This window comes from Meriones unguiculatus, chromosome 18, assembly GCF_030254825.1.
Source record: "Meriones unguiculatus strain TT.TT164.6M chromosome 18, Bangor_MerUng_6.1, whole genome shotgun sequence".
NCBI lineage: Eukaryota > Metazoa > Chordata > Mammalia > Rodentia > Muridae > Meriones > Meriones unguiculatus.
In genome coordinates this window covers 29,275,010-29,298,197 of record NC_083365.1, presented here as the reverse complement: position 1 = coordinate 29,298,197, position 23,188 = coordinate 29,275,010, and the positions used below count along the sequence as shown (strand labels likewise).

At 38.7% G+C, this 23,188-nt stretch overlaps 2 protein-coding genes across 2 annotated transcripts; both read left to right on the top strand.

Moving 5' to 3' along the window:
* Window positions 1-4,274: 4,274 nt before the first annotated feature.
* Window positions 4,275-5,383, top strand: LOC110564865 (olfactory receptor 4F3/4F16/4F29-like). Its single transcript, XM_021662399.2, has one exon. It carries the CDS (start codon window positions 4,330-4,332, stop codon window positions 5,290-5,292), a length of 963 nt encoding a protein of 320 aa, XP_021518074.1. The 5' UTR covers window positions 4,275-4,329; the 3' UTR covers window positions 5,293-5,383.
* Window positions 5,384-15,118: 9,735 nt separating this feature from the next.
* Window positions 15,119-16,057, top strand: LOC132648938 (olfactory receptor 4F6-like). Its single transcript, XM_060371481.1, has one exon. The coding sequence runs from the start codon at window positions 15,119-15,121 to the stop codon at window positions 16,055-16,057; it is 939 nt and encodes a 312-aa protein (XP_060227464.1).
* The last annotated feature ends 7,131 nt before the right edge of the window (window positions 16,058-23,188 follow it).

Below are 23,188 nucleotides of genomic sequence, written 5' to 3'. Positions count from 1 at the left end.
AGCCACCCTATCAGAGAGTCCCAACCCTTGACACTATGAATGATGCTCTGCTAAGCTTGCAGACAGGAGCCTGACAGTATAGTTTGAAGTCAGATCCTATAGTACTTCTAGCATTAATCCTTATTCTTAAGACTAATTTATTTGTTTGAAATTGTTCATATTTCCTTACACTTTTTTTTCAGATCTTTTCTATTTCTATGAAGAACATAATTTTAATTTTCATAAGGATTTTAATTTAATTTGTATAACTTTGTATATCACTTATGCAATAAGGAATTTTCACAATATTAATTTTGTCAATTTATGACCATGGGAGATCTTTCCCCTATTCTTTTCTATTGTTTTTTAATAAGCACACAAAGAAATGAGTTTTCTAGTGTAATTTCTGTATATACTCAAATAGTATTCCACTAGTGTTCTCTTCTGACATCTTACTGATTCCCTTTTTCCCCATGATAGACCTAATCTGTTTCTGCTTTCCTTCTATTATATTATTTCTTACTCCCTTCACATTTTCTTTCTTTTCCCTCCACATTTTGGGACCATTGTCTCCTCTATTGTATTACTTTCTACTTTTTACAGCCTATACCTACAACTGTACACACATGTAAGCATAGGTTTAAAATTACAAAGATAAGTGTTCATGTGTGAGAAAACTCAAGCAAAAGCTGTCTGTTAAGTGTAGGTAACTTTGCTTAATATAATGAGCATGAGGTCTGTCCATTGTGAGCATGGAACACCTTCCAGTCTTTTCCTTATTTCTTGAGTTTTCCTTTTCCTTGTGATAGTCAAGCTTGAGATCGTTACTGTATTTGTATAAAAGTACTTTTGAGGAAGCATGAGGAAGGTTGGTTTCTTCAGAATTAGTTCTGACCGTGCCAACTTGCTATTGGTATATAGAAATGTTAACGAGTTTTGTGTGATAATTTTGTACGTTGCCATTTGTTGATAGTGTTTGCCTTCTGTTAGAACATGTGAACACTTTAAGTATAGAATTGTATCATCAACAAATATGGATGATTTGACTACATTCCTATTTACTGGTAACCTCTTTCTTATTTATCATGCAGTACTGTTCTGGCTAAAGCATTTTTTTGAGGAAGAATGGGAAAAGTGGACGCTTTCCTCCCAGCTGAATTTAGAGGAAATATTTCTACTTCTTCCACATTAATACAATGTTATATCTCAAGCTTCCATATATAAGTGATTTTAATCTCACATATTTTATTAGATTAATGAAGGGATGTTCTATTTTTGTCAAATATATTTTTCTTGAGAACAAGCTGTGATAAGATGTTGCTTATATTGTGTGACTTTTAGATGTTTTTTCAATGCCACAGTTAATGTTTGAATATTTTTGGTTTATTATTGATTATGCATTTCCTTTGTTGTGCCCTTATCTAGTCCCAATATCTGGGTAATATTGACTTTGAATAAAGGGTCTGAAAATGTTTCTACTCTTTAAATTTTTTGAAATAGTCAGAAATGCATTGGTGTTAGAACTTTCATTGAAGAAATGATAAAATACATCAGCGAGTCCATTTGGTTCTGTGCCTTTCTTACATGAGAGATTCTTTATTGTGCCAATCTCATTGCTTACAGATATATATAGGTTGTATGCCAGTGGGTCGTGCATGTCTAAATATTTTTTCATTCTTCTATATTTTCCACCATATTGGAATGTGCATTTTCAGAATATTCCCTAAAGTTTCTGTTTTACAGAAGTGTGCATTGAAATATACACATTCAATAATGCAGCAATAATATGAGCATGCAAACATCTTATTGACATGCTAACATTTTTCTTGACGAATCTCCATATATTCACTTAGCATCTAAACTAGTCTTAATTCTCACCAACAGTGTAAGAGTTTCCATTCCTCCACATCTCATAAACATTGATCATCTTCTGTTATTGTGATGATAGCCACTGTATTTGATCCAAACACACTGGTAGAAACAAAGTATTAAGTACTGGATATATATTCTACATAGTATGCCACTGGTTGCTTTTCTTCAAATGTTAGGTTGTAGAAAAAAAATGATCTTGAAGTTTGCCAATTTTACTTTTCCATAAGAATTATCTTGAGACATTAATATCTGAATAATGATAGAAATTATAGAAATAAATAAAACACTAGAAAGTAAAATTACAAAATGTAAAGAAAGCCTTGTTAACTATGGTCACAGAGAGCTGTCTGACAGCTTTATGTTATAACAATACCTCTTCTACTTAGTAGTTAGCACTCCATTTAGGATAGAAATACTCTGACTATATTTCCGATGGAAAAACTCTACAGCCTGAGGAGAGGGCCTTGAGACTTTATGGAACTGGAAGACACATATTGGCAAAGTCAGTGATGGCTTGGTGTAACCTGGTTTCTCATTTGCTGAATCTTCACTGAAAATTCTAAACTAAGTAGTTAACTTTTTCATCTAGCATTTCTGCCTCTCGTATTCCTGAGGTGTTCACTTCCTCGCCAGTTACTTTAATCACTCATTCTGGGGCAAAAAAAAAATTATTCTGAACATCTATGTGTGAGCTGCTTTTTTTCTTCATACCTTTTGTCTTTTTTATTCCCTAGGTGACAGTATAAACTTGGTGGACCACATTAATTAGAGCTTTTTTACTGGAAAAAAAAAAAAAACAGCATAAGGCTCCTTGTTTTGGAAAAGGTGATTCTTTTGGTCAGAATGTGACGTTATCTTCCTCTAAACCTAGAGGAATTCTCCTAGTTAAAGCATCACCACATGAATAAAACACACATGTGAACAGTTCACTCCCTGTAGAGCAGACGTTCAGTCCAACCTACCTATGGACAAATGATCTGCCTACAACTATTGGTCATAAATAATTTCACCTCATATTAAGATACAATTTAGATCTTGACATGTTTGCTTTCTGTGTCCTAAAAGAAGCAGAGAGAAGAGGATCAAATGGACATGTGTCACTTTTGCTCACGCTTTTAGAGAAGATGTTTACAAGAGGCTCCATGCTGGCCATAGAATAAAGGTAAATTGCTTATCACAAAAAAAAGAATTACAGAGGAAAAGTACACAATATTTTCTTATTTTATATTATATATTCCTCTCTTCTTTTCCTTATTCTTTCAGTGTTTCATAGCAATAAATTTCTAGCTTATGCTTTGCACTTCTGTGTTTTATATAGTCTTCATTTTTGTGAAAGTAATTGCTAGCTTTCTCCTTGGGAATTACAGATCTCATATGACTGAAGCTTTTATTTTCTCTTAATTCTTTAAGAGAGTGATTTTCATCTGAGAACAGATTCAGTTGACTAACTTAAGAAAGAGTTTCATTGACTCTTGTGGCAAATAAAACTGACATTTCCATTCTTCAGTATGAGTCACCGCTGGGGCTCAAAGTAAAGTCATCTATTTTTTCTTCTTTTCTTGTTTATATTTTTTGTAACCAGTCAGTTTCCTGCAGTGGGCTATAGCCTAATTCTGCATACAATTTCCATGGAAGGGTAATAGGCTTGTGGAGCACTACTCTATACTGAATATTGATAGATTCTCGGGGAGTGGGAGGGAGAATCATTCTTTCTGCTTGTGGACTCACTATTGAGCACACCAACCTCCACAAGAAAGCTCCAGACCATAGTTACACAGGGGACCCAATTAAACTAAGCAGGTCAGAAAAATGAATAGCTAAGAACATTAAGAAAATTTGTTGAGGGGCATGAATGGGGTGGATAGTGACGAAGGTAGATGGTAGACACTGAGGGTGGACAGTATGCATTGTGTACGTACATAAAATTATCTAAGAACGAATTTAATTAATAAAAAGCACTAGAGTAAGCAAAGATTTAATATTTAAAAAAATTAACTTTTTTACTGTGAGAATATTGCGAAACGAGGAAAACAAGATATATCAGTCATTTTCTTTTTAAATCCAGAACAAAGTAAGGAAGAAAGGCACAGAACAAATTTCTTTTAGAATGTCTACATTTCATGGCACTAGTTTCCCATGTAGAAGTTAGTGAGAACGAGTGTTTGTACCAGCCTCTTTGACTCACCTGCAATTCTCAAGTGCTCTGTTTCTATTTTTCATTTATTGGTTGTTCACTGTCTAAATAAATTTAGGGTTAAATGATTAAGTGACTTTAAATATGTAAGCGCAGGAAAGGTTCTGTATCTAGTCTCTGTAAGAGATTTGTAAAATATCCCTGTAAAACCGAAGGGTGTTTTAGTTTTGATTTTGAGTCATTGTTTTACAACCACGACACACATTTTGCCTAAGAGGTAAATTTTTTCCCTCTCATGTCCTTTAGGTATAATAGTCAACTTATGGTCAGGCTTGCACAAGTTGATGGATGGAGGAAATTCCTCAGTGGTATCAGAATTTCTGTTGCTGGGCCTCACCAACTCATGGAGAATTCAGATTCTCCTTTTTCTGTTCTTCACTGTATTTTATGTAGCAAGCATGCTGGGAAACCTTCTCATTGTGCTCACAATCATCTCAGACCATCACCTGCATTCCCCCATGTACTTCCTGCTGGCAAACCTCTCCTTCATCGATACAGGAGTGTCCAGCATCGCCACTCCAAAGATGATTTATGACCTCTTCAGAAAGCACAAGGTCATCTCCTTGAAGGGATGCATCACTCAGATGTTCTTCATTCACACTGTCGGAGGGACAGAGATGGTGCTGCTCATCATCATGGCCTGTGACCGTTACATCGCTATCTGTAAGCCCCTCCACTACCTGACCATCATGAGTCTCAGAATGTGCATTTTTCTTCTGGCTCTTGCTTGGACCATTGGTCTTATCCATTCTGTGGCCCAACTGGCTTTTGTTATAAATTTACCGTTTTGTGGAGCTAATCAAATGGACAGCTTTTATTGTGATTTTCCTCGATTTATCAAACTTGCATGTACAGACACATACAGACTGGAGTTCCTGATCACTGCCAACAGTGGTTTCATCTCCATGGCCACCTTCTTCATCCTGATTGTGTCTTATATCTTCATCCTGGTCACCGTTCATAAACATGCTTCGGGTGCTCCCTCCAAAGCCCTCTCCACTCTCTCGGCTCACATCACTGTGGTAGTTTTCTTCTTCGGTCCTTGCATTATTGTCTATGTGTGGCCTTTCCCTACCTTACCCATAGATAAATTTTTAGCAATTTTTGATGCCACTATCACTCCTTTTATGAATCCTGTCATTTATACATTTAGAAATAAGGAGATGAGGGTTGCGATGAGGAGACTCTTTGTTAAGGCTTTAAGTTTCATAAGTTCTTTCATTGACGGTTCAAGAAATTCAGATTGAGATAGAACATTTTTAAGATAAAACACTTTTATTCTGTAACAAGATGTCTTGTCTAGAAATATATACATGTTACCAACATTGGATGGACTCATGGGGTTGTATATGCATGGTATATGGTCTGTATACATATGTATATGTGTATGTATGTGTAAATATATGTATATAATTTATATATATAGGTAAAATAGTAAAAGGTGAGGCCTTTTCAGAGAGGTATAAGGAAACAAGAGAAGAAATAAATGATGTGAGTATATTTTGATTAAATATTTTTTTTAATTTAGTTCTAAAAAAACAACTTCAAGTCACTTTAACTTAGTGCTTTAAATATCTACTATGGTATGCCTCCTCAAATACTCTCTGCATATCTGACCAGTTTTTGCTAAAGAATTCTATGGATTCTGAAAATACTGAGAAGATTTAAATTCAGCCTAAAATGTGGTTGATGTCAGATTATGTGTCTTTATGGAAGTGATGGCAAGAGCTGGAACCTCACACACCGAGCACACTTTGTTATTATCGCAAATGTTGGAAAATTCTCTTTGATACTGGTCTTCAGAGACACAGGAACATCTGCTAATCTGCACAGCTACATAGAGTCATGCCTTGTGGCTTGCTCAGTGTCTGGACAGCAGCAAGAACACACAAAGACCTGGATAAATTCTAGGTTTCAAGACTTTTATCATCTGAATTAGTTCACCTACAGGCAGATTTGATTATTTCTAACAGTTTTAGTTAGAGCTGTAGTTAAAAAAGAAACATTGTGATCATTACAGAGAAAAGAAGGAAACTGTAATAGTACCAGTAAGTGCATACTTTTTGAGACTAGAAGATGTAAATTTCTATTTTACTTGTGTGTATGAAAACTATTTTATGTCTCATTTTATAGTCATTGTTTTTTGGCAAAGAAATGAGTGACTTGTAGGTCATTATAAATGCTTTGAATATTTTGTATCTAAAAAGTTAAAATACTTATTTATCAATAAAATACAAAATAATATTACTGTAAATGTTGATTGTAAATATATATGGAGTACTGAAATTAGAATAGAAAAAGCATGACAAACTATTAATACATATAAATATAAAAATGAGGAAGAAATGTAGTATGCTTTTCATATAACACATGATTTATTTTAAATCTAATCTTTGTAATTAATATAAACTTTAGGGAGAGTGTCTCACAACTTGTGTTACCAGGTGACTGAAATCAGCTATCACCTGAATATACTATTTTTCAAGTCTAGGTTATGTAACTGATATGAAATTCACCAGCAGCACATGGGCTCACAAATGTCTCAACAGTATTCCTTGCAAGAAACTATGAGGAAAACTCCTTGCAAGAAAACTATGGACAATGCTGAGAGCTTCAAGCAGTACCTATCACTGATGCCTTGCACCAACGCTCCACTGAACCTCAGCTGTAGTATCAGAGCATCTTGAACTTGAGACTAGATGAACTGGATGTCATTTTCAGTGTCAACTATTTCAAAACCCCTCTAAAATATCCTCCAAAGGTTCCAAGGTCGGCTTCTGTCTTGAAATACAGGCAATAATATTGAAAGAAATTTTTCATGTATAACATACTAATAAGATTTTCACTTTCCCATAATGCTTTTCTCTAACATGAAATAGCTAATCAATCTTATTTGCAAAAGATATCTAGATACTGTTCCTCTTTGCTAGCATCCTTGTTCCCTGTTTTTGTCTGGTTTTGTTGTTCTTGGCTTTGGCTTCTGGTTTTGCCTATCACACACAGCAACAAATGCATTCATGCACACACACACACACACATGCACAAACAACACACCCACAGCCCAGCATTTTGGATGCACAGCACAATGGGAAATAAACTTCTAACAAGCTAAGCACTCATTTACACGCTGAAATAAATCCCCAGCACTCTGAACTAGGAATTGATCCCAAGACCTTGTTTGTGTTAGGCAAGCACTCTGACAATGAGCTGCATCACCCAGTTTCCTGCCAGTTCTCTCTACTATTGCATGTCTGTCTTTTCATCTAACTTTTCGATGCCTTCCCATAGTCACTCTCTTACTGTTACTCTGCTGATTCTTTCTCAGAACAGAGGCTCTGGTTAAATACATCAAAGATTTTCTGTGAATATAATCACATGATTCTTCTTGATAGCCATCTACCATACAGGGTCCCAATTCTTCCCCCTCCTCCCATTTCTTCTGTAGGAGTGATGAGACACTGGTGTTTGGATTAACATGACTACACTGAGATTTCATGTCAGCAAAGTACGTGAACTCTTTGTTCCCAAAGCCTGGTGTTCGTGGCAGCAGTGAGGAGTTTCAAGTATTGATGTTCAGTGTGTAGAAACTACAATAACACAGCCCAAAATGAATTTATATCACTGAACATGAGCCTAGAAAACAAGTGTCAATATTTGTGATGGAATGCTGTACCATCATGAGGATTAGGAGGAGGGGCTTCACCCTAGAGGGTCCATGGGTTTGTAGAAGCTTGGAGTTGGTGAAAGCTGACAAATAATATACTTTTATTCCAATGGCAGAGATCAACTTGATCACATGATCTAAGAATTCAGACAATTTCACTCTTTTTAATTGTCTGAAAGTTGAGAACACATCTTTGAGGAACAAGAAATTCTGAAGTACCCCTTTTTTTAATCTTTTTACTGCAGCTCTCAAAAACAAATCTCTTTTACATCGAAACTCTGTACATGTTAACGCCTGCCGGAATTTGCCGGCAGAGTCGAATGGTTCTTGAGTCTGGAGTGAGGACTGAAAGAAAAATTAATAAACCAACACACACCCCATAGGATCTTTCCAAGAGGGTTCTAGTAAGCACCAGTCACCTGGCTTATTCCAGTAAATCCTTTTTTTTTTTTTTAAGTCAGAGCAAATGCACCTCAGTACAATGAATGAATTCACAGGGAAGTCAAAACTTCTTTACCTCGACCACCTGTCTGTGTGATCCCCATGCAAAAAAAAAAAAAAAAAAAGTGTGGGCTTGACAAGACATCCCACCTGCCATCTCAAACAAAAGGAGATAGACTTAGTAGCTTATCACTGAGTTCAGTGAAGGCCAAGGTGAAAGCATATCTTTCCCCTGAGATCTAAATAACAAAGCAGCCTGGCAGACCAGCTGCTCCCAACAAACATCTAAATTTAGATAGATGCTAATAAATTCAGTGGTGCCCAGATGACTGTAACAACTATTTCTTAAATGTGCGAGTTACAGTGATTAAAAAAAAAAAGGAAATCATGAAATTTGCAGGTAAATGGTGGGAACTGGAAAAGAGTGAGGTACCCCAGAAGCAGAAAGACACAGAGGGTATATATTCACTTTTAAGTGGGTAATAGACATATACCATAGGATAAACATACTAAAATCTGTATACCTAAGGAAGCTAATCAGGAAGGAGGACTCTGGCTAAGATGCTCAATCCCCATTCAGAAAGGCAAAGAGGATGGAAATCAGAGGAGGGAGAAAACAGGAAACAGGATAGAAGCCTACCATGGAGGGCCTCTGAAAGGCTCTACCCGGCAGGGTATCAAGGCAGATGTTGAGACTCATAGCCAAATTTTGGGCAGAGTACAGGGAATCTTATGAAAGAAGTGGGAGATAGTAAGACCTGGAGAGGACAAGAGCTCCACAAGGACAGCAACAGATCCTATAAATCTAAGCACAGGGGTCTTTTCTGAAACTGAGACTCCAGCCAAGGACCACTCATGGAGATGGCCCGGAATCCCTGCACAGAGGAAGCCTATGGCAGTTCAATGTCCAAGTGGCCTCCATGGTAATGGAGACAGAGACTGTCTCTGACATGAACTGATTGGCCTACTCTTTGATCACCTCCCCGACCCCCGAGGGAGGAGCAGCCTTAGCAGGCCACAGAAGAATACAACGCAGCCATTCCTGATGAGACCTGATAGGGTAGGGTCAGATGGAATGGGAGGAGGACCTCCCTTTTCAGTGGACTGGGAGAGGGACACCAGTGGGGAAGAGGGAGGGTAGGGTTGGGAAGGGAGGGAGGAGGAAGGGAGGTACAGGGGGGATATGAAGTTAATAAACTGTAATTAATAAAAATTTTAAAAGCAAAAAAAAAATGTGTGAGTTATAGAACTTTGCCCTCTGGCAGAATTTTTATTTTTAGATTATTTTTGTATGTATAATTAAAGAAAATTAGACTGTTTGTTGACCTGGGACCTATGGTTGCTGTGCTGAGGTCAGTGACAAGAGGGTCATCACAGTATCCCAGTGCTGTGCTGTGGCAGTGGAGATTAAGTAAAGTCAAGAGAGATGGCTCAGAGGTTAAGAATACTGTCTGTTCTTCCAGGGATTCTGAGTTCAATTCCCACGATCTATAATGAGATCTGGATCCTTCTTCTGGTATTTGGGTATACATGCAAGCAGAATATTGCATAAATAATAAATAAAATAAATCACTGTTTAAATTTTTAATTAATTTGTTTTTATTAATTACAGTTTATTCATTTTATATCCCAGCTGCAGACCACTCTGTAGACCTCTTCCAATCACAGCTTCCCTCCCTCTTCTCTTCCCATTCTCCTCCCCCAGTCCACTGATAGGGGCAGTCCTCCTCCCCTTCCATCTGACCCTAGCCTATCAAGCATCATCAGGACTTGCTCCATTGTCTTCCTTTGTGGCCTGGCAAGGCTGCTCCCCCCTCAGGGGGAGGTGATCAAGAGCCTGCCAATGAGTTCATGTCAGAGACAGTCCCTGTTCCCCTTACTAGGTACATATTTGGATACTGAGCTGCCATGGGCTACATCTGTGCAGAGGTTCTAGATCATCTCCATGCATGGTCTTTGGTTGGAGTATCAGTCTCAGAAAAGATCCCTAGGCCCACATTTTTACATTCAGTTGGTCTTCTTGTGGAGTTCCTGTCCCCTCCAGGTCTTTCTATTCCCCTTTATTTCATAAGATTCCCTACATTCTGCCCAAAGTTTGGCTATGAGTCTCAGCATCTGCTTTGATACCCTACTGGGTAGAGTCTTTCAGAGGCCCTCTGTGGGGATACCAACACAGCCACAAACCGTTTGACCCACAATTTGTCCTGCCTACAAGATGTCCAGAAGTAAGGATGGAGCAGAAATTGAGGGAATGGCCAACCACTGACGGGTCCAACATGAGACTCATCCTATGAGAGAGACATAACCCTTAACATTAATAATGATATTCTGCTTCCAAACAAGAGGGTAGCATGACTGTCATCTGAGTGGCTTCACCCAGCAACTGATGGAAACAGATACAAAGACTCACAGCCAAGCATTAGGTGAAGCACAGGAAATCCTGTGGAAGAAGGGAAGTTAAGATTGGAGAATCAAGAGAGATCAAGAACACCACAAGAAAACCTACAGAATCAACTAACCTGGGACTCACAGACTGAAGGAACTCACAGAGACTGAACCACTAACCAAAGAACATGAAAAGGAGGGATGTAAGCCCTCTGCATATATGTAACAGATGTGCAGGTTGGTCTTCATGTGGGACCCCTAAAAGCAGGAGCAGGAGCTGTCTCTGACTCTGTTGCCTGTCTTTGGATCCATTTCCCCTAACTGGGCTGCCTTGTCTATCCACAATAGAAGATGCACTACTCTTACTGCAGCATGTATGCTCAGTCAGGTTGATATCCATGGAAAGCCTCCCCTTTTCTAAGGAGAAAGATGGAGGACTGGGGAAAGGAAAGGTGAGAGAGAGAGGGATTGGGAGTAGAGGAGACAGGAGAAGCTGTGATAGGGCATGGTAGCACATGCCTGTAATCCCAGCACTCAGGGAGGCAAAGTCAGGTAGATCTCTGTGGGTTTGAGGTCACCCTGGTCTATGAAACAAGACCAGGCCAAGGCTGCATACAGAAACACTGTCTTGAGAAAGAAAGAAAGAAAGAAAGAAAGAAAGAAAGAAAGAAAGAAAGAGAGAGAGAGAGAGAGAGAAAGAAAGAAAGAAAGAAAGAAAGAAAGAAAGAAAGAAAGAAAGAAAAGAAAAGAAAGAAAAGAAAGAAAGGAGAAAGAGAAAGAAAAAAGAGAAAGAGAAAGAAAAACTAAAAATACAAAGTTACATCCACACAGAAGAGAGAACACACACTTCTTGGTTTTCTGGGCTTAGCCTGTCCAGCACAATATAATTCTCCTAGGTCTAGCCATTTAACTATGTATTTCATTTCTCTTTACTACTGACTAAAATTAGTGTGTGTGTGTGTGTGTGTGTGTGTGTGTGTGTGTGAATTTATATATTTTTTGTTGTTGATGATGACATCAGGGGCTGATTCCATCTCTGCTAAGTGTATAAAGAAAACCTGAGAATATGAACGTAGAACAAGTTTCGCTTTACTGTAATATAGAGTCGTTTGGGTGATGCTTAGATGTGGTACAGAAGCGTCTTCTACTCTGCCAGTTCTATTTCTGGCTTTTTGAGAAGTTGCCACACTTACTTCCAAAACAGTTATAGTACTGTACACTCCCACCAGGAACATGTACAGATTCCCCTTTCTGAAGTCCACTCAAGACTTCGTTGACATTTGTATTCCCGATGATCTCCATCCTTACTAGAATGAGGTGATGTCTTAAAATAGTTTTAATTTTCGTATCCCTGAAGTCCATAAAGGTCCTATGATGGACATTCCTATATTGGTGGTAAACAACTTCTATGTAATTGAACTAGTGCCCCACTTTACAGGAAGGAAATAATTTCTGGTACCTTAAACTCAGCCAATTATCTTCATTTACTAAACCATCATAATTCCTGTCTGCATTCTCAACACTTATATCCACAGATGATCGTAGTTCTAACTCCTAATCAAATGATTGTCTCTTAGGATCAGGCAGAGATCATTACAGAAAACTACCCATGTCCAAAATTCAAAGAACATATAATGATGAGGAGCCCAGCTCAGTTGGGAAATCTACAACACAACTTCTACACCTAAGGCTCAAGAAACACCATGGAAACAGGGACAAAAATATTGTAAGAGCCAGAGCACCAGGAAATCTAATGTAAAAGTCTGTCTCCTAGAAACAACAAGGAAGCTTAATCAATGGTACCTAAATAATATTGCTGCCAAAAAAAGAACTGAATAACTACACCACCAATAAACATGATTCAGATGCATTAGGCCTTCTACATCCACACATTATTTTTCTCTTTCTCCCACACCTTTTTTCTGACTCGTTTAAAGCTTTTCTTTTAAAGCTTCTACCATTGACTTGCCAGGATTCTGGGTAGCAACCCCATTGCACAAATGAGTTCATATTGGTGAGCCACGGTCTCAGTGGTATCATTTGGTCAGTACTCCTCCGTGGGCCAATTAACACAATAGCAGCACTCACGTAGATGTCTGCACATGACATAATGCTACTTCTAACCAGCACAAAGGTAGACTATGCTTCGGTCTTTGGAAATGAATCTTTAATAGCATTAGTGACATAGATAGAAATAGGCTAGGGAAGTACGATACCTACCATCCCAAACAAACAGAAGTGAATAGATTTCTTTCCTGGTGATATGTTGATTTCTATGGAAATGAATTAAATATTACCTTGCACCAGAGAAAATCCCTGAACTAAGATTAATGGACAAAAATTAAACTAAGAGGAAGAAGAAAGACAAAATGACAGAACGTTAAATTACTTTTTCTGCTCTATATTTGAGATCCAAATGCAAGGAGCTGGAAAGCAGCATTACAAGTGTGGATAATAACTGAGTCTGCATCAGAGAGTGGTAAGAACTGTCTGTTCTTTGAAATGCTAATGGACCTCGTGTGGAAATAGATAATGATGGCCTGGGAACAACCAGAATGCTCTCAGCTGCAAGTGTTATATGGGTTGGTATCCTCCTGTTTATTTTAGGAGCCACAGTGAATTATAGATGCATTCGAAGTAAACTAAGAAACCTAGAGGCTTATGACTGCAGCCTGCCTTCTCCCTCAAGCCTGGCTTCTCCCTCATTTAGATCTGCTGAGCACACTGTGAGTCACTACAGGGCAGCCAGACAGCCACTAAGGGGTAGCACACAACTGAAGAGTCATTAGAAAAAAAGGCCAAAGTCTCCTGTATGTGTTGGAGAAGAAGCCAACCCTATCAGACTACCAACAATCCTACAATTGACTGTTCTAGAATGTCACTTTACTCTCATGGTCCTAATTTCTCTAACAAGGAAAGAGGTAAAAACATCAGAACCTGTGCTAGTTTCAAATATCAGACAAGATGGGCGGGGGCCGTAGGAACCACATACCTGTTACTGGTCTTGTTTGGGGTGGTTATTACTATCATGGACTGCTGCAGAGATTCTTTGCCTGTGTCAGGAAAACTTGAAGCTCAGATATGAGTTGTGTACTGAAAAAAAAAAAAAAAAAAAAAAAAAAAAAAAAAAAAAAAAAAAAACACGATCTATCTCTTAATCTGCAGCACAGGTTCTAATTTCCTTCAGGACTCAATCCTCATCAGTCTGACTCACAGGTGTCTTTTCTACTTCAAAAAAGTTACATGAGCATATTACGTGCTTGGAGATCTTACAAGGTACATTACTATTGCTTACATTGTGTGTGCTAAAATAGAAGACTTAAGGGTACTGACTGTACTAGTACTTGAATAAATTCAGGGTGCATTGGGTTTGGCAAACATCTAGTAAGTGTTTATTCATTGGTCACAAATGACTATGATAAATGACACACTGACTTCTTACTGGCATTCTAACTGCATAACAAAAGGAATGATTTATAAATGAATTCTATAAAATATGCAATATAAACAAGGGACAAGAAAGTGGATATAGCAGTAGACCGAAGAGAAGTGGACACCATCGTTATGAAGTGTTTCATTGTACTATGCTCTGAAATAAACAAAATGTTAGACTTGGATCTATCATCTGCACTCAGCCTTTTTAATTTTAGAGACAATGAAATGAGAGGCAGTTGGAGAGTGAAGGGGGGAAGGATTGGAAGAAAATCTTCCTTGAGTTCGTAAAGACTTGGGCCTGGGTCCTGATTGTTTCTCTGACTCCAAATGCAGGGTTCTTTCCACTATGTGACGAAGTATGAAAAGAAAAGAACAGAGTGGAGATGATCTTCAAATGTCAATCATGTAGAAACTTTTAATAAACTTTAAAATAAAATCAAATTTAATATATTTTATTCATATAATCTGTGCATTTTTCTGCATCCTCGGTATAAATTCTGACCTTGGTCTTACTCTGATGATTCTACAACCTATGCTTGTAACCCTGGACTGCTATAAAGCCAGATGCTGTTAGGGTTTCTGCATCATCTTCTTCATTTCTATAAAAAAAAGAGAATATAGTTTGATTTAAGGTTAATTATAAGATATAATAATGAAAGTAATAGTACTGTACCACTTTGCTAATTGGAGCAATCAAGGACATAAGATAAATTAAAATCAACAGGAAGTTCATGGTATTTGGGGAACACCATGGACAAGAGCAATAACCTGGGAGAGAGAATGCAGGGGTTTCTTCTCATTTCCTTTATTCCATGTGTGTTATTTCCAGTGAGTTTTGAGTTGTCCTGTAGCCTTTCTTTAAACCAGTCCTTTGCTGTTTTTCTAATACTTGTCTAGAAAGATTTCCCAGTCTTTAATTGGACACTGTTATGGAATAGAGGAAGTTAGATGTGGTGGTTCAGTGCATTGAGTGACTGGCAATTTTCTGCGAATATGGGTAGAAGTTTTGCTGAGCTGTATTGGCTCTATATGGGAATGTGTTTTGTTTACAGTTTGAAACTGATAGTTAATAATTCCAAACAAAGCTTCATCTTTCTCTTCTCTACCTTTTTCAGGTTTCATTGGACACAGCCCTGCTCTCCACAGCAATGGATAGAGCCAATCACTCTGTTGTGTCTGAGTTTGTGTTCCTGGGACTCTCCAATATATGGGGAGTCCAGTTGCTTCTATTCCTCTTTTCCTCTGTGTTCTACATGGCAAGTCTGATGGGGAACCTCCTCATTGTGTGCTCCGTGACTGCGGACTCCAACCTGCATTCTCCTATGTACTTCCTGCTGGCAAATCTCTCATTTCTTGACCTGGGAATTTGCTCAATAGCAGCCCCCAAGATGATTTATGACCTTTTTAGAAAACACAAAGCCATCTCATTTGGGGGTTGTATAACCCAGATCTTCTTTATTCATGCTATTGGGGGCACAGAAATGGTGCTGCTCATAGCCATGGCCTTTGATAGATATGTAGCCATATGTAAACCTCTCCACTACTTGACTATCATGAGGCCACAAATATGCATTTTAATTTTGGCAGTAGCCTGGATCCTTGGAGTTATACACTCAGTGGCACAACTAGCTTTTGTTGTAGACTTGCCCTTCTGTGGACCTAATATTTTGGACAGCTTTTACTGTGATCTCCCTCAGCTTATTAGACTGGCTTGCACAGAAACTGATAAATTGGAGTTCATGGTCACAGCCAACAGTGGACTCATCTCTGTTGTCTCCTTCTTCGTACTGATCATCTCTTACATCTTCATTTTGGTGACTGTTAGGAGACACTCTGCAGGTGGCATATCCAAAGCCCTATCTACTTTGTCGGCTCATGTGACTGTGGTGGTTTTGTTTTTTGGACCATTAATCTTCTTCTACACCTGGCCCTTTCCTTCATCACACTTAGACAAATTTCTTGCTATTTTTGATGCCGTCCTCACTCCTTTTCTGAATCCAGTTATCTACACATTCAGGAACAAAGAGATGAAAGCAGCAATGAGGAAACTCTGCTACCATCTTGTGAGTTACAGAAAGATATCCTAAACAATTTTTTAAGATTTGATTTTTAAAGACATGAAAGTTCATTTCTGTCAAGATATAATAAGCAAATGAAGTGTTGAGAAAATTATCAATAAGATTAAATTTTTAGCTCATAGTTTTAGATTTTTACTTGGATGGTAGGGTTTCTCAGCCATCTTAAAAAGCAATAAAAATGCAACTATACTTGCTCGCACAGGGACCAATAAATTGGAGATCACAGTCACAAACAACAGTGAACTAATCTCTGTGGGCTCCTTCTTTACAGTCATTTCTTGCATCTTCAGTTTGGTGACTGTTAGGAAATGCTGTTCAGGAGGCATATCCAAGGCCCTCTCTACTTTGTCAGCTCATACAACTTCAATGATAATAAGAAAAGTAAAGGCAGTGATATTTTAGCTCTCTATTAAATATTTTGTGCGCCAGATTACATTTAAGAATTTACCAAGTTTTTGTCCCCAGTACCAAGCTCGGCATGGATACAGTGAGTTAGAATTGGAGTCTTTGCTTCAGACCCTATACTGAATGCTTCATCTAAAGGATTTAATAGTCATGATAATTCTGCGCAGTATTTTACCTTGATTTTTTTCAAAATAAATTATGGAATATTTTCCACTTGTTCCATTAAAAGTATTAGATAAAATACTTCAACCAAGTTCATTTTCTCCTTACTCTACCAATTCTAGTGTTCTTAAGCTTTGGAGAAGGGCAAACAAAGAATATGTCCAGCAATTTACTCCTTTTTGCTGTTATATTTTCCTGTTCTAACAAGTGTTCAATAAACATTTTTGCTTGTGGTAAAAATGATGCATATGGGAGGCAAAGGTTGTGGTGGAAGCTGAATGAAAACAAGGAATAGGCCCTAAACATCCTGTGAGAATGTTGAACTGATAAAGGCCACAGTTTCAAACAGGCTAGTGGAGGCAAGAAGACTGATGATAATCTGACATTAATTTTGTTTGAAATTATTAAACCACCCCACTCACTACCCAAGTCCTCCTCCAGCGTCTAGCTTGGGGAGCACCTTTGAGCACACTTTTTCCATAACCCTCCAAATCTGGCCAGAGAATTATCACTACCCACCCTGCCAACTCTGGCCACCCATGCCTTCACCATAGCTGACTTTTGGGCTTTCACCAGGACCTTCCCTACCTACAACCACCCACATGGCCCTTCTTGACAACCTCCAACAACTAATATACATTTATAGTATTCCAGGTTGATTATATGCATTGATTCAAGTCTGGCAAAAACCAAGTAGATAATATTTTATTTTAATATATAAATAATATATTCAATATTTATTATTATAAAAATATTTATTTTATTTATTTGCTTTACATCCTGATTGTAGCCCCCTCCTTCCTCTCCACATTGTCTCACACTCGCTCCCTTTTCTCCCTATCCCCCTTCCTTATTCCTCAGAAAAGGAGAGTCCCCCCAACCCCAGCCCAACAAATCAAGTCACATCAGGATTTAACACATCCTCTTCCACTGTAGCCTGGTGAGGCAGCCCTGACAGGAAGAATATTTTATTTTTTTCTTATGCTGTATTATTTTTTAATTTTATTTTTTATTTTTATTATTACTTACATTTTATTAACTCTGTATCCCAGCTGTAGCCCCCTCCCTCATTCCCTCCCAATCCCACTCTCCCTCTCTCATCTACTCCCTGTCGCTTTCCAAGTCCACTGATAAGGGACAACCTCCTCATAAATCATCTGACCCTGTTTTATCAGGTATCTTCAGGACTGGCTGCAAAGTCCTCCTCTGTGGCCTAGCAGGGCTGCTCTCCCTCGGGGGGTGAGGAGGTCAAAGAGCCTGCCATGGAGTTCAGGTCAGAAATAGTCTATGTTCCTCTTGCTGGGGAAACCCACTTGGTTACTGAGCTACCACGGGCTACATCTGAGCAGAGGTTCTAGGTTATATCCATACATGGTCTTTGGTTGGATAAACAGTCTCATATAAGCAGGAGGAATATTTTCATTATTGTGTTATAGATTAGAAAACTAAGATAGACAACAAAGCTCACTAATTAGACCAAAGACACCAGCAGGCAAGTGGTAGATCTGTGTTATCATGCCAAACAGCCCTGCTTTGAGTCAAAATCCTCATCTATCTCTAGGAAAGGGAATCCCTTCAAATATACTTATAAATTCTAAACACATTTTATATCTTCACATAGCACTATAAAAATAGTAAGCAAACAAATTGAATAAACTATAATTACTAAAAACTAAATTTAAAAAAAATAGTAAGCAAACATCAAGTCAATAAAACACGCTATTTGATATTTATATTCTGTAATTTTAATATCTCACTAAATAGCCATATCTTTGCTATCAAAGGAAATAAGACTGAGTAGTAAATTTTATAGTAAATTAATTTTGTGTTCTTCTACAGTCCAAACACAATTATCCATAAGTGAAGGACAGTGAACAATTTATTGCTAACTTATTCCATGAGGGAGCTCCCTGCTGATGGTGAAATGAATCTCATTCTCCTCCTAGAACATTTCATTCTATTTTGGAATTATGGTACACCATTAAGTCTTGCTGAGCTAAGTTTTGTATACATATTTTTAAAACTATTTAAGTAAAAAGACTTATACGCTTTTTTAAATTATTGTCAAGAGTCACCCTATGCTGGAAGCTCCCGGTTAGCCCACTCTTTCTCTAAGGTAGAGAAATTAAAACTTAGTCAATTACCTGCATAAGGGCATCAAGCAATAGTCAGAAAAATGACTATGTGCCGCTGGGGGAGTAAAGTAAGATGGACAATACACAATTACAGATTTCTAGGCTACCACCACCCGGTAGAAGAGAGGGTTCTGAAAACAAGTAATGTAGCACAACACATAAATGAGATATAATGGATAACTATTTCTGCTTCTCTGTAACAATTTATGCATTTATGTCTACATCTACAGCAAGTTGTTGGTGTAAAGGTGGAAACAAACAACAGTCTTCAAACTCTTACTGGGGCAGGAAATGAATTTTGTGTTGAATGTTGAATAGTAAAATCGATGTGTCTTAAAGTTCTAGACTTAGGAGCTAGTGACCTTAGCTCCTGATTTTACACTGTATCGTCAAAATTGCTGAGAGCGTAGATCTGAAGTGCTCCCACTATAGCAAAGTAATGTTGGAGTTAGTAGCTATGTTAATTAACATCACTGTGACATACAGTTCTCTTTGAATATGTATATCAAAAAACAGTTTTGTACAATTAAATATATATAATTTTATTTCAAGTTAAACATCAAGAAAGCTGGATGAGAGAGGAGAGTTGAACAGAAGATTGTCAACTCTATATTAAAAAGAATTTCTCGCCGATCTAAGAGGGCATCACCAAGAGGACACTGTGTGAACAGCAGGACAGCAGTGACTGCACAGCGACCAACAGACTGAACTCTGAGTCCTGAAACACCAGTGATTGTGTATCCCAAGTGAGAGGAAACCCCGTGATGTGGGAAGCAATCATGTCCAAACTCAGGTCACCCAGCTAAATCCCAAAAGAGTTCCTGGGTCCCCGCAGACGTTCAGTCGCCAGCTCAGAGCCACATGCCTCTGTCCTCTGATCACCATCCCAGACTGAACTGTGGTCCCACAACACCAGAGACTGGGATTTCCAGTCGAGAGAAAACCCCACAGTGAAGCAATCAATCAGTACTGACCTCAGGTCTCGCAGACGAGAACTGCAAAAGGTCCCAGGGTCCAGCAGGCACTCAGCTGCCAGCCCAGAGACCTGCCTATATGCCCAACACCTTCCCAGACAGAACTGTAAGCCCCAGGTGGAAACCCATGTGTTGGGTGGAAACCCATGTGTTGGGTGGAAACCCATGGTGAAGGAAACAGCAGGTTGGACCTCATGGCACTCAGCCAAACCACCAAGCCACCCAATCCCCAAAAAGTTCTCAATAAAATGCCCAGGTTCCCACAGAAACAGCCACCAGTGCAGAGCCACTCGCCTGTGCCTACATGCAATACTCACCATCCCAGACCAACTGAGGACCTCAAATCACCACAAACTGGGTCACCCTGTTGCAAGGAAACCCCACAGTGGGGAAACATCAGGTCCAACCTCAGGAAAAGTTTCTGGGCTCCTGCAGGGTCCAGGCTCTATCCTCTGGCTGCATGCATGAGTGCTGTGTTTCTCAAGTGAGAAATCTCACTGATTACTGCTTTGGGAACTGGGGCACAGAGCTCCAGTCTCAGACATTCAGAAGCCTGGTATCCAAGGGATCAGCCCCAGACACTGTACCAAGGCACAACCTGTCTCACTAGCTAAACTGGCAAAACCACAGGACTTCCTGTTTCTTCAAGAGGGCTGTGCCCAGTAAACACAGTGTAAAAGCAGCAGTAGCAGCCCACTAAATTCAGAGCAAGAAACTCAGCATCAGGGCAGCTGTCTCCAGGACTTCTACTGGTGAGTGGAGAACCTCCCTGTCTACCAATGACCACAATTACCACACAGGTCTATATGCCTGAAGTGAGCTGTGGCAGTTTCTGAAAACACCAGCCATTTGGTGACCATACCAAAAAACTTGAGGAGACCTCCCTAAGAAACAACCATCTTTCTACCAAGGGGATTCTCCCCACCCCAGGATTCCAGAAGATACCAGAAACTAACACCTGAGACAGCAAGATGGGTAGAGACCCATGGAAAAGCACAACCAAAAAAAAAAAAAAGCCAAAGCAATATGGAATCTTTAGAACCCAGTTATCCAGCGGCAAGCAGCCCAGGACACCCGATCATAACTGAAATCCAAGAAGATGACCTCACATTTATGCATATGAAGAGGATAAAAGAGGAAACAAATAAAATGCACAAATAATTAGAGAAAGATAAAGTGAAAGAAATTATGGCCATCTGTAAAGAAATAGAAGATAAAGCCAAACAGAATATGGCCATAGGTAAAGAAATACAAAAAGATGCAGCCAAACAGTTTGTGGCCTTCAGTGAGGAAATAATTAAGTCACTGAAAGGAATAAAAGAAACAGAGGAATGTTCAAACAAAAACGTGAAGGAACTGAAGGAAAAACAGGAAAATTCAGTCACACAGGTGAAGGAAATCAACAATACGGTTCAATATCTGAAGATAGAATTGGAAAAATTAGAGAAAACACAAATGGAGGAAAACATGGAGAGGAAGAACTTAGGAAAGAAAACAGGAAATATGGAAGTAAGCAAAATCAACTGACTACAAGAGATGGAAGAAAGAATCTCAGGTGTGGAAGATACAATGGAAGAAATTGATGTATCCATCAAAGAAAATGTTAAATCTAAAAAATTCCTGACACAAACCATCCAAGAAATCCAAGACAACATGAAGAAACAAAACCTAACAATAATAGGAAGAGAGGAAAAAGAAGATTCCCTCCTCCAAGGCCCAAAAAATATTTTCAACAAAATCATAGAAGATAATTGCCCCAGTTTATGGGAGAGGCCTACAAAAAGACAAAAGGCCTACAGAACACCTAATAAATTAGAACAGAAAAGAAAAACCTCCTACCACATAATAATCAAAACAGTAAGTATACAGAACAGAGAAAAAAAATACTAAAAGATGCAAGGGAAAAAAGGCAAATAACATATAATGGCAAACCCATCAGAATCACACCTGACTTCTCAACAGAGACTATGAAAGCCAGTAGAGCCTGGATGGATATCATACAGAGCCTAAGAGAACAAAGATGTCAGCCCTAGCTACTATAACCAGCAAAACTTTCAATCATCATAGATGAAGAAAACAAGATATTCAATGACAAAAACAAATTTAAACAATACGTACCCAAAAATCCAGTGTTAAAAAGATACTAGATTTGTATCCCCTTGATCTCCTTTACTTGTCTTATTGCTCTAGGACTTCAATTACTATGTTGAATAAATATGGAGAGAGTGGGCAGCCTTGCCTTTTCCCTGATTTCAGTGGAATTGATTTAAGTTTCTCTCCAATGAGTTTGATGTTGGCTATCAACTTGTTGTATATTGCCTTTACTATTTTTAGGTATGTGCCTCGCATTCCTGATCTCTCCACGACTTTAAACATGAATGGATGTTGAAGTCTGTCAAATGCTTTTTTGGCATCTAAGGAGAAAATCATGTGGTTTTTCTCCTTCTGTTTGTTTATATGGTTGATTATAAGGATGGATTTCCATATATTGAACCATCCTTGCATGCCTTGGATGAAGCCTACTTGGTAATGTTGAATAATATCATTTACGTGCTCTTGGATTTGGTTTGCAAATATTTTATTGAGTATTTTTGCATCAATGTTCATAAGAGAGATAGATCTCAAGTTACAAATCAGAATGGAAGAGGTCAAAGATTCACTATTCGCAGATGATATGATAGTATACATGACAGACCCCAAAAACTCAACCAGAGAACTCTGTCAGCTGATAAACACCTGCAGCAAAGTGACTGGATACAAAATTAACTCAAAAAATCAGAAGCTGTCCTGTATGCCCAAGACAAAATGGCTGAGAAAGAAATCAGGGAAACAACACCCTTCACAGTAGCCACTTATTTTTTTATTTCTTTTATTACTATTATTATTATTTTACACTTTATTAACTTTGTATCCCCCCATAAGCCCCTCTTTCCTCCCCTCCCGATCCCACCCTCCCTCCCCCATCTGCATGCAAGCCCCTCCACAAGTCCAATGATGGGGAGGTCCTTCTCTCCTTCCTTCTGATCTTAGTCTATCAGATCACATCAGAAGTGGCTGCATTGTCATCTTCTGTGGCCTGGTAAGACTGCTCTCCCCTCAGGGGGAGGTGATCAAAGAGCAGGCCTATCAGACTGTGTCAGAGGCAGTCCCTCTTCCCATTACTATGTAACCCACTTAGACACTAAACTGCCATGGATTACATCTGCTCAGGGGTTCTAGATTATCTCCATGCTTGGTACTTGGTTGGAGTATGGGTCTCTGGGAAGACCCCTGTGTTCAAATCTTCTAGTTCTGTTGCTCTCCTTGTGGGGTTCCTGTCCTCTCCATAACCTACAATTTCCCACTTGTTACATAAGATTCCATGCACTCTGCCCAACAGTTGGCCATAAAGTCTCAGCATCTGCTTTGATAGTCTGCAGGGCAGAGCCTTTCAGAGGGCCTCTGTAGCAGGTTCCTAGGTTGTT